Source organism: Anolis sagrei, chromosome 1 (assembly GCF_037176765.1).
Source record: "Anolis sagrei isolate rAnoSag1 chromosome 1, rAnoSag1.mat, whole genome shotgun sequence".
NCBI lineage: Eukaryota > Metazoa > Chordata > Lepidosauria > Squamata > Dactyloidae > Anolis > Anolis sagrei.
Window position 1 is genome coordinate 171,097,937 of NC_090021.1, and position 12,939 is coordinate 171,110,875.

Here is a 12,939-nt window from a genome sequence, read left to right on the forward strand (position 1 = left end):
CGGGGAGAGGCGGATGAGCTCCCTCTTTCAGCTCCAGCTCCTCATGCGGGGACATGAGAGAAGCCTCCCACAAGGATGATAAAAACATCAAATCATCCAGGTGTCCCCTGGGCAACATCCTTGCAGACGACCAATTCTCTCACACCAGAAGCGACTTGCTCCTGACACGACAAAAACAAAAACAAAAACTGTAGTTATAAATACATTTATTATCTCGGTTCCTGTTAATTAAACTAAAAATCCATACCCTGGAACTTGGTTCAGCCATACAGAAAAAAAATTGACTGATAGATGAAGAATGGTAATTATTTATGAGTTGTATAACAAAGTTGTATATTTTTTATTACTTCTCCACAGCTTTATGCTACAGAAGGAACTTTTAATTGGCTCAGTGGCAACAACATCCCAGTATCACCAGTAGCATGGCCAACACAGCCAAGTGCAGACTCCACACTTGTTCCATTCGGAAAGTAAGAGTTTCTACAATTTTAAAGAGAAACAACTGTCTTGATAATCTGAGAATATTTTTCGATAAAAAGTGGGCTACTGTTATATGTCTGAAATATTTGATCCAGTTTTGTTGATAATCCTATTGGTTTCCTTCTCTGGAAATGTCCCATTCTGGGTGCATTCTTCTATTTTTAAGTAGAAAACCTCTCTCCCTCCCTCCCTCCCTCTCTCTCTCTCTCTTTTTTTTGCAAGTCCCCTATTTATATGAGCAGGATAACAATGAAAGGACCAAGACCAGATATTGATTTTTTTTAAAAGTTTGCCGTTCCCAGAATTTTCCAGTCACCCTGCTAGCTGGAAGTTTCCAGGATTTCCTAAATACTGTATATACTCGAGTATAAGCCTGGTTTTTCAGCCCTTTTTTTAGGCTGAAAAAGTCCCCCTCGACTTATACTCGAGTCAAGGTTATTTATTATTTTACTCTGTTGTTGTTGTTGTTGTTGTCGTTGTTGTTATTATTATTATTATTTCATTTATTATTTTATTCTATTTATTATTATTACATTTATCATTTTACTCTAGTATTATACATTTATTATTTTACCATATAATTGTTGTTATTGCTACATTCATTATTTTACTCTTTTTATTATTGTTATTATTACATTTGTTATGTTGCTCTCTTTATTATTATTGGAAGGATACGTAAGCACATTTACATTGAAGAAGTTATATAATAATTTAATCAGAGTTGGACAGTCTTATCTTAAATTACCATTTTTGTAAATATTCAAAAATATATAACCTACTGATTCCTCAATTAATCTAATTTAATTAGTATTTATTTTTATTTTGCAATTTACCAGTAGCTGTTGCGTTTCCCACCCTCAGCTAATACTCGAGTCAATTCGTTTTCTCAGGTTTTTTGTGGTAAAATTAGGTGCCTCGGCTTATATTTGGGTTGGCTTATACTCGAGTATATACGGTACATTGTTTTCTTTGCATCTTTTTTTTTACATTGGGTGACCTTGGAGCAATAGTTCTCTCTCAGTCTGACCTACTTCACAAGGTAATCGCAGTGATACAGTAGGAAGGAGGAGAATACTGAACTCCACAGTCTTACCTCACTGGAGAGGAGCCCCTGGAGGTGCAGTGGGTTAAACCCTTGTGCTGGCAGGACTGAAGAATGACAGATCAGAGATTCAAATCCGGGAAGAGCATGGATGAGCTCCCTCTGTCAGCTCTGGCTCCCCGGGGACATGAGAGAAGCTTCCTGCAAGGATGGTAAAACATTCAACATCTGGGTGTCCCCTGGGCAATGTCTTTGCAGACAGCCAATTCTCTCACATCAGAAGCCACTTGCAGTTTCTCAAGTCACTCCTGACACGGGGAGAAGAAAAAAAAACCTCACTGGAGAATAGGAATGGCACAAGTATAACTAGTTAATACAGTGTATAATGTGAGGGATTCATTCCAGGACCCTTAGTGTAAAGTGATGTTTGCATAACCATGAACCCTTACCTGACATGAATGCTACCTTGGGGTCTGGTCAAAGCATACCACAGAAGGTATGTTTTGGACCTAGAACATGCATAGAATGATATTCTCTATCTTCTAGGGCAGTGGTTCTCATTCTGGTCGGGACCCCTGGGGGGTTACCCGGGAGTGTCAGAGGGGTCGGCAAAGACCATCAGGAAACACAGTATTTTCTGTTGGTCATGGGGGTTCTGTGTGGGAAGTTTGGCCCAATTCGATTGTTGGTAGGGTTCAGAATGCTCTTTGATTGTTGGTGAACTATACATTCCAGCAGCTACAACTCCCAAATGTCAAGGTCTATTTTCCCAAACTCCATCAGTGTTCACTATTGGGCACATTGAGTATTTGTGCCAAGTTTGGTCCAAATCCATCATTGTTTGAGCCCACAGTGCTGTCTGGATGTAGGTGAATTACAACTCCAAACTCAAGGTCAATGCCCACCAAACCCTTCCAGTGTTTTCTGTTGGCCATGGTAGTTTGTCCGCCAAGTTTGGTTCAATTCCATCGTTGGTGGAGTTCAGAATGCTTTTAAATTTTAGGTGAGCTATAAATCCCAGCAACTCCAACTCCCAAATGACAAAATCAATCAATCCTCCCCCAAAACCCCACCACTATTCAAATTTGGGCATATCAGATATTTGTGCCGAATTTGGTCCTGTGAATGAAAATACATCCTGCTTATCAGATAATTGCATTACAATTCATAACAGGATCAACATTACAGTTATGAAGTAGCAAAATAATGTTATGGTTGGGAGTCACCACAACATGAGGAACTGTATTAAGGGGTCGCGGCATTAGGAAGGTTGAGAAACACTGCTCTAGGATGACCACATGGTCAACTTCTGGTGTAATTTTTGGTGGAAATTTACTGTAGAATCATGCTGGAAGCCTAGGGAAGGTATCACTAGGGCCCCATCTGCATTGCCTTATAATACCGTTTGCATAATATGTTTAGCATGTTGTTGTTCATTCGTTCAGTCGTCTCCGACTCTTCGTGACCTCATGGACCAGCCTACGCCAGAGCTCCCTGTCGGCCGTTACCACCCCCAGCTCCCTCAAGGTCAGTCCAGTCACTTCAAGGATGCCATCCATCCATCTTGCCCTTGGTCGGCCCCTCTTCCTTTTGCCTTCCACTTTCCCCAGCATAATTGTCTTCTCTAGGCTTTCCTGTCTCCTCATGATGTGGCCAAAGTACTTCAACTTTGTCTCTAGTATCTTTCCCTCCAGTGAGCAGTCGGGGTTTATTTCCTGGAGGATGGACTGGTTGGATCTTCTCGCAGTCCAAGGCACTCTCAGCACTTTCCTCCAACACCACAGCTCAAAAGCATCGATCTTCCTTCGCTCAGCCTTCCCTAAGGTCCAGCTCTCACATCCGTAGGTGACTACAGGGAATACCATGGCTTTGACTAGGCGGATCTTTGTTGCCAGTTTGATGTCTCTACTCTTCACTATTTTATCGAGACTGGACATTGCTCTCCTCCCAAGAAGTAAGCGTCTTCTGATTTCCTGGCTACAGTCTGCATCTGCAGTAATCTTTGCACCTAGAAATACAAAGTCTGTCACGGCCTCCACGGTTTCTCTCTCTATTTTCCAGTTGTCAATCATTCTTGTTGCCATAATCTTGGTTTTTTTGACGTTTAGCTGCAACCCGGCTTTTGCGCTTTCTTCTTTCACCTTGATTAGAAGACTCCTCAGCTCCTCCTCGCTTTCGGCCATCAGAGTGGTGTCATCTGCATATCTGAGGTTGTTAATGTTTCTTCCAGCAATTTTCACCCCAGCTTTGCATTCATCCAGCCCCGCACATCGCATGATGTGTTCTGCATACAAGTTAAAAAGGTTGGGTGAGAGGATGCAGCCTTGCCGTACGCCTTTCCCAATCTTGAACCAGTCTGTTGTTCCGTGGTCAGTTCTGACTGTTGCTACTTGGTTCTTGTACAGATTCCTCAGGAGAGAGACAAGGTGGCTTGGGATGCCCATCCCACCAAGAACTTGCCACAATTTATTATGATCCACACAGTCAAAGGCTTTAGAATAGTCAATGAAGCAGAAGTAGATGTTTTTCTGAAACTCCCTGCCTTTCTCCATTATCCAGCGGATATTGGCAATCTGGTCTCTCGTTCCTCTGCCTTTTCTAAACCCAGCTTGAACATCTGGCAACTCTCGCTCCATGTATTGCTGGAGTCTTCCTTGCAGGATCTTGAGCATTACCTTACTGGCATGAGAAATAAGGGCCACTGTACGGAAGTTTGAGCAGTCTTTCGCATTTCCCTTTTTTGGTATGGGGATATAAGTTGATTTTTTCCAGTCTGATGGCCATTCTTGTGTTTTCCATATTTGCTGGCAAATGGCATGCATCACCTTGACAGCATCATCTTTTAAGATTTTAAACAGTTCAGCTGGGATCCCATCATCTCCTGCTGCCTTGTTGTTAGCAATGCTTCTTAAGGCCCATTCAACCTCACTCCTCAGGATGTCTGGTTCTAATTCATTCACCACACCGTCAAAGCTATCCTCGATATTGTTATCCTTCCTATACAGATCTTCTGTATAGTCTCGCCACCTTCTCTTGATCTCTTCAGCTTCTGTTAGGTCCCTGCCATCTTTGTTTCTTATCATACCAATTTTTGCCTGAAATTTACCTCCAATGTTTCTAATTTTCTGGAAGAGGTCTCTTGTCCTTCCTATTCTGTTGTCTTCTTCCACTTCCATGCATTGCTTGTTTAAAAATAGTTCCTTATCTCTTCTGGCTAACCTCTGGAATTGCGCATTTAACTGGGCATATCTCCCCTTTTCACTGTTTCCTTTTGCTTTCCTCCTTTCTTGGGCTACTTCCAGTGTCTCAGCAGACAACCATTTTGCCTTCTTGGTTTTCTTTTTCTTTGGGACGTACTTTGTTGCCGCCTCCTGAACAATGTCACGGACTTCTGTCCATAGTTCTTCTGGGACTCTGTTTACTAAATCTAGTCCTTCAAATCTGTTCTTCACTTCCACTGTATATTCGCTAGGAATGTTAATGAGATCATATCTAACTGGTCTGTGTATTTTCCCTGATCTCTTTAGTTTTATTCTAAATTGGGCAATAAGAAGTTCGTGATCTGAGCTACAGTCAGCCCCAGGTCTTGTTTTCACCGACTGGATGGATGTCCGCCACCTTTGGCTGCAAAGGATGTAGTCAATCTGATTTCGGTGTTGACCATCTGGTGAGGTCCATGTATAAAGCCGTCTTTTAGGTTGTTGGAAGAGAGTATTAGTTATACACAGCGAGTTTTCCTGGCAGAATTCTATCAGCCTGCGTCCCGCTTCATTTTGTTCTCCCAGACCATGCTTGCCTGTGATCCCAGTTGTCATTTGACTTCCCACCTTGGCATTCCAGTCTCCTGTAATGAAAATAATGTCTCTTTTTGGTGTATTATCCAGTAGGTCCTGCAGATCCTCATAGAACTGATCTACTTCTGCTTCTTCAGCAGCTGTGGTTGGGGCGTATATTTGGATCACTGTGATGTTGAAAGGCTTTCCTTGCACTCGAATTGAGATCATTCTGTCATTTTTTGGGTTGTATCCAAGCACCGCTTTAGCGAATTTCTTATTAATTATGAAGGCTACTCCATTTCTTCGATGTTCCTCTTGTCCGCAGTAGTAGATCTGGTGGTCATCTGATGTGAAGTGGCCCATTCCAGTCCATTTCAGTTCGCTGACCCCCAGAATGTCTATCTTTAGTCTTGACATCTCACCAATAACAACATCCAATTTGCCCTGGCTCATAGATCTTACATTCCAGGTTCCTATGGTGTGTTGATCTTTAGAGCATCGGATTCGTCGTTCGCCTCCAGTACCGTCGGCCGCTAGCCTTCCTTTCGGCTTTGAGCTAGCTGCGTCATCACATCTGGGGCTAGTTGAACTTATCCTCTGCTCCTCCCCAGTAGCATTTTGGCCATCTTCCGACCTGGGAGTCCCATCTTCCAATGGCATACCGACATATCTCTGGTTGTACTGGTCCATTTAGTTTTCTTGGCAAGGATACTGGAGTGGTTTGCCATTGCCTTCCCCAGGGATCACACTTGGTCTGACCTCTCTGCCACAACCGTCCCGTCTTGGGTGGCCCTTCACGGTTTCGCTCATGACATCATTGAGGTGCTCAAGCTCCAGCGCCCCGACAAGGCGGTGATCCTTTGCTGGAGATGTTTAGCATAGACCCCTATAATGCTTTATATGAGTTTATACTGACCATATAATAAAGTTCCAAACTGTAACATATAGTAGTGTTGATGGAGTCTAGGACCACCAAAATAATTATTTGGTAATCAAAGTTATTTGAGTGTAATGAAACTGTATTCAAGCTTGTGTAATAACTGTCCTTACTGTATATATATTGTAATTAAACATTGTATATAGGATGGCGTTTGCTTAAAATCAAAAACAAAATTGTGTGGTTTAAGCTACATAGGTAAAGGTAAAGGTATTCCCCTGACATTAAGTCCAATCGTGTCCGACTCTGGGGTGTGTGGTGTTCATCTCCATTTCTAAGCCGAAGAGCAGCCATTGTCCGTAGACACCTCCTAGGTTATGTGGCTGGCATGACTACATGGAGTGCCTTTACCTTCTCACTGAAGTGGTACCTATCGATCTACTCACATTTGCATGTTTCCAAACTGCTAGGTTGGCAGAATCTGGGGCTAACAGCAGGGGCTCATGCTGTTCCCCGGATTTGAACCTGCGACCTTTCAGTCAACAAGTTCAGCAGCTCAGTGCTTTAACCCACTGCAGCTCCGGGGGCTCCATAGATGCATCAGATATAGCTCATGCTATAGTATTACAGGAATGTTAACTTCTGTCTCTTCATCTTCACTATTCTGATCAGTTGCTAGCAACCTGATAATGTGGATTAGTCTATTTTTCATTGCAGCTGAAGCACAGTCCTCTGCTGGGGAGAATGTGGCCTGATGGATTCAACATATTTTCATATATTTTAACCCTCTGCTGGGTTTAGGTCTCATACTGTTTGCTTTTAAGTTTGAACATCTTGATCAATATCACAAGCAGGTCACTTCAAGGTGCTTTAATGCCTTTGGACCTAGCTTTAGAGACGTAGAAAATTACCTACTGAGTACAAAGGTATGTGATGGATGGAGTACGGAAGTGAAAAATGATTTACTGAAAAATTTTGCTTTTATTTTTTTGATTGCTTATTCCAGACTCATAAAAGATGGAAGCATAGACTTGGTAATTAACCTCCCCAACAACAACACAAAGTTTGTGCACGAAAATTTCCTGATCCGCAGGACAGCTGTTGATAGTGGGATCTCTCTCCTCACTAATTTGCAGGTAATCGTTTCTCACAGCCCCTATGTGAAGTTAAGGTCTTTTTAACATCCTGAATTAATGTTTGACGGTCAATGATTGTAACTACCCCAGACTTACATGATAAAGGACATTTCTAAATTGTACTTCTCAGTCAGCTCAGCTCTCTTTTGTCCTTATTACAGACCTAAGGGAACCTTTTTATTAGAAGCACTTGCTCATTTTCAGCCAATTCTTGTACATAACATCTGATATAAAGATGATGAGCTGCAACCTGTAGGTTACTGGTTCAAATCTCACCTCTGCTGTGAATTCATTAGCGTATATGGCATGACATTCTTTTCTGAACAGACATATAAGTCTTTCCATATATGGAGATAATAGTCCTTGCATGTTTTATCATATGGTAAATCTCACAATACTTTGGAATGTATCAAGTGCAGCAAAGGGACAGAATTACATTTTCCTACATAGTCTCTTACTTGCTGGGAGCTCTTGGGTTTCCTATCATCATCATCATCATCATCATCATCATCATCATCATCATCATCACCATCATCACTTCCCCACTCAGAATTGGGACCAATGGTTCCATCTAATCAGCACTTCAGAGTGATGAAGACTGTCGGTGTGACAGAATTACATCACTTTGACATCACATTAACTGTCATGGCTCAATGCTGTAAAAACCTGAGATTTGTAGTCTTGTGAGATATTATTTACGCTTCTCTGTCAGAGGGCTCAGGTACCACAACAAACTACATCCCCAGGACTCCATAGAATGAAACTAAGGCAGTCAATGTGTTGTCATACTATTTTGATTTTGCAGTATGGGTGCTGTCTTATCAAGATTGGGAAAGTAAACACATCATAGAATCCAAGAGTTGGAAGAGACCTCATGGGCCATCCAGTCCAACCCCCTGCCAAGAAGCAGGAATATTGCATTCAAATCACCCCTGACAGATGGCCATCCAGCCTCTGTTTAAAAGCTTCCAAAGAAGGAGCCTCCACCACACTCTGGGGCAGAGAGTTCCACTGCTGAACAGCTCTCACAGTCAGGAAGTTCTTCCTCATGTTCAGATGGAATCTCCTTTCTTGTAGTTTGAAGCTATTGTTCCGCATCCTAGTATCCAAGGAAGCAGAAAACAAGCTTGTTCCCTCCTCCCTGTGGCTTCCTTTCACATATTTATACATGGCTATCATGTCTCCTCTCAGCATTCTCTTCTTCAGGCTAAACATGCCCAGCTCCTTAAGCCACTCCTCATAGGGCTTGTTCTCCAGACCCTTGATCAATTTAGTCACCCTACTCTGGACACATTCCAGCTTGTGAACATCTCCCTTCAATTGTGGTGCCCAGAATTGCACACAGTATTCCAGGTGTTGTCTAACCACGGCAGAATAGAGGGGTAGTATGACTTCCCTAAATCTAGATACTAGACTCCTATTGATGCAGGCCAAAATCCCATTGGTTTTTTGACTGTTAATGACTGTTATCTTTCTATTAAAAAAAAGAAGAAGAAGCAAGATCGTGATAAAATTTGTTATTATGTTTGTCAATGGGCATTTTTTTTTTACCATTGTGTGTATCCTTTTGCTCTCCAACCATCTGGATTTCCTCTTCTATCTCCAAATGAACCTTTTGGGAAGCAAGACATTTGTGTGGGAATTGTCTTTATTGTTGTGTGTTGTGTGTATTTTATTTACTTTGGGTTGTAAGTTTTTTGGGCTGTATGGCCATCTTCCAGAAGCATTATCTCCCGACATTTTATTTATTTATTTATTTCCATGAGGTCACGAAAAGTCGGAAACGACTGAACGAATGAACAACAACAACAAATTTATTTCCAATATTTGTACCCTGCCCTTCTCAACCCCCAGGGGATGGGACTCAGGACAGCTTCCAGTTGGCAACAAGTCAATGGCTCTCTATATACATAATAAATTATATAACAATCAATAATTATAAATAGTTAAAAACATTAAGAAAATACAATTAAAATCTACTAAGAATTACCAGTCTGGTGACCGTTATCTAGCCAAATTCTGTGATTGGATTCTCCATCAAACTTATCCATACTCTATTTCCAAGCCACTGTCAACATTGCCTTTCCAGAATAGGAAACCCCAGCAACATGTCCCAAAAGCACTTTACTAGAGACTTAAAATTGTCCGCACATTGCACTTACCCAAAAATCCTTATATTTCAACTGTCATACTCAGCACTTTTAATCTGTACCCATCTACACTTGGCCTGACCTTAGTTTTATTGTGCTACGGTGTATTGTTTTTACTGTTTACTGTTATTGCTTAATGTTTTGATTTGCTGTATGGTTTATGTGTATTGTTGTATTGTTGTTTTATTGAGGCCTTGGCCTTTATAAGCCGCATCGAGTCCTTCGGGAGATGCTAGCGGGGTACAAATAAAGATAATAATAATGATGATGATGTTAATAATAATAATTGTCATTGTCCGCCTAATGCAATGGTTCTCAACCTGTGGGTCCCCAGATGTTTTGGCCTACAGCTCCCAGAAATCCCAGCCAGTTTACCAGCTGTTAGGATTTCTCGGAGTTGAAGGCCAAAACGTCTGGGAACCCACAGGTTGAGAACCACTGGCCTAATGGCAGGCATCCTCAGAGGTTGTGAGGTCTGATGGAAACTAGGAAAATGGGGTTTATATATCTGGAGTGTCCAGGGTAGGAGAAAGAACTCTTGTCTGTTTTCCTAGTTTCCAACAGACCTCACAACATCTAAGGATGCTTGCCATAGATGCAGGCAAAATGTCAGGAGAGAATGCTTCTAGAACATGACCATACAGCTCGAAAAACCTACAACAACCCAGTGATTCCTGCCATGAAAGCCTTTGACAATGCATTTATTTACTTTGTTTGATCCAGCCGAATGCTTTAAATCATTCTTTACATTTGTAAAGCAAATACGTTCACACTCACATCCCTATTCTTAATCTTGTTGATTGGGTCATAAATCTAAGTAAGGAAGAAGTATGTTTTTGCAATCAACAGTAAATAGTTTTTGAGATGTATTTTTTAAATTGAGAAACCTGCATAAAAGAGTCTATAGATAATGCCTGGATGTACAGTGTTTAATACCCTGCAGCCTGCTTTGTTAAATTAATCCATTGGAAATAGTTTGGGAAACAGATTGAGCTTTTACCTTTTCTGGTTTCAGGTAGCAAAGCTCTTCACTGAAGCCATCAAATATTCTGGGAAACTGGACAGCAAAAGTCTCTTTCACTACAGAAAGTTCAATGCTAGGAAAGGAGCATAGAAGAACAACTCACTACCAGGTTTTTTCTGACAGTGAAATAAGAATGTCATGACTGACACATTAAGTAGATTGTGCTGTTAATGAATGTCTTTGCACTAAATGTCTCACCTTCTGCTTTGGAGATACTACCTCAATGTTGCTAATCTGACATATTCTACGTATTGAATAATGTTCTGCCCTTGGACTTTATTTCCTACACTTTTCCTATTGAATTCATAGGGATATGCTTCCAAATACATGCACTTAGAATGTGGATGGGAAAGTGAATCCCAAAGAATTCTGAAACTCATTTAAAATGTGAATAAAATCATTATAGTAAAGTCTTGGTGTAGTTTCTTTTTTTTTTAAAAAAAAATCATCTTTATTAAAAAAAAATTCTGTTTTGTGCAGATATAGGATAGTGCTAAAAAGAGAAGAAGGAAAGGGGAAAAGAAAAAAGAAAGAGAGAAAAAAGAAAAAAATGTAAAATAGAAAATAAAAAATAAAATAAAGAAAATAGGAGCAGATTGTTATGTAACTCCTTTGTTGACTTCCTGAGTATCTTCCTGGTGGTTTTTCCTCTTCTTTCTTTCTTCTCATCTCCTTCTTCACTCTTATTTTCTCTTTCCTTCATATTATTATATGCCCATTCCTTTGTTTCAAGTAGTTTATTACTGTTGTCCAGTCAGTTTCTTTTATTGGGGTCCTTTTATTTTTTGTTATTATATATGTTAATCTGTCCATATTTTTAATATCTATTATTTTTTCTATCCAGTCACTAACTTTTGGTATATCTTCTTTTTTCCACAATTTCGCATAACATATTCTTGCTGCAGTGTTTAGCAGAAGGAGGATTTTATCTATATTTTTCTCCATTTTTGTTCTGTCATTCCTAGTAGAAATATTTCCGGTTCAAATGGAATTCTCATATTTAATATTTCCTGTAGTATCTTATGTATTTTTCTCCAATATATCTGAGCCTTGTTACACGACCACCACATGTGGAAATATGTTCCTTCTATCTTTCCACATTTCCAGCATTTAGTATTTATATTTTTGTAACATTTTCCAAGTTTCTGGAGTGTCATGTACCATCTATGTGCTACTTTAATCCAATTTTCTTTAAAGTCTGTTGCGTGTGTGTATTTAATTTTTGTTTTCCATATTTCTTGCCAATTTTCTTTTTTGATTGTTTTTCCTATATTTTCTGTCCATCTTCTCATATATTTTTTTTCTCCTTCTGATTCTACATTCCATTCCAGTAATTTTTTGTAAATCCTTGTTATTACTTTTCTTTCTGAATTTAGTATAGTTTCCCAGAAAGTATCATGTTCTTGGAGACCTTTTTCCTTGTCCATTTTGAAGCCTTCTTTTACTTGTCTATATTGGCACCATGAATTTTTTTTATCTATCATATTCATTTCCTGTTGTGTCTTCATTACGGTCACACCTCTTTCTCTCTTTAATACTTTTTATATTTTGGCCAATCATTCCAGCCCATTTCCCTTCTTTGTGTTGCCTATAATGGGGAAGTCCTGGTGTAGTTTCTGAGAATTTAAATAATAGTGAGGTTTGTAGGAACTTTGGGAGGGTCTGCCTCAGGGAGAGAGGACCCTTGGTTCCCACCAAAGAGAGAACGCTACTTTGGCGAGCCAGAGAAGCCTGATTTCAGCAATTCCATTGAAATTAAAATTGAAAATAAAGCCCACCAAAGTCAAAGAAGAAGCACTGGGGTGTTTTATTTGCGATTCAGCTGAAAAGGATGCAGTGTGGTGATAAATCGCACACAAAGCATACCAGTACATTGATCAGAGGCATATTTATAGCAAAATACAGGTTTGAGAGTTTCAAAACTCCCGCCTCCCGCTCTCCCCCCGCCCTTCTCGCTGTGGATTGGTTAGCCATGGAACAGCTGGGAGGAGGCCTGGCCGCCCTCCTCCCACCAGAGCCAATCACAGGGCTCCCTCGCTTCGCGGGAGCCTATCAGGGAGCTCCCTTCACTTTGGCTCCTTAGCAAATCAGGGAGAGGGAGGCGGGATGGAAGAGGAACAATGTGTCCGGAGAGGATTATGACATCCCACTGTCCTGGATTTCCTGTGCCCGAGGGATCAGCCAGCCAAGGAAACTAGTTTTATTGTTCTTGTGATGGATCAGTGATTAGGGATAATCATTTGATTCAGGTTTTCCCCTTCCAGGATCAGATAAGGTAAAAGGTGAGGCTGGGAAGGATGCTTGTTGTGAAGGAAAACTTGCCAGAGGAAATCAGTCAGATGACCCCATCCTGAAGTCAAATAGTAACTCCAGGTCCCATTGTTCAGATGTGAGTTCTAAATAAATAGGTGTTTTTGTGATTCCTGATTGCCTTTTCAGCCCAGTGGGCTGCTT

General features: G+C 40.7%; 1 protein-coding gene across 1 annotated transcript in view; it reads left to right on the forward strand.

Moving 5' to 3' along the window:
* Positions 1-10,806, forward strand: part of CPS1 (carbamoyl-phosphate synthase 1) — a 198,399-nt gene extending 187,593 nt beyond the window's left edge. Inside the window, exons 36-38 of the mRNA XM_067463940.1 lie at positions 358-470; positions 7,182-7,311; positions 10,477-10,806. Of these exons, the coding sequence (XP_067320041.1) occupies positions 358-470; positions 7,182-7,311; positions 10,477-10,575 (342 nt within the window). The 3' untranslated portion in view covers positions 10,576-10,806. The remainder of the gene's footprint in view (positions 1-357; positions 471-7,181; positions 7,312-10,476) is intronic.
* The last annotated feature ends 2,133 nt before the right edge of the window (positions 10,807-12,939 follow it).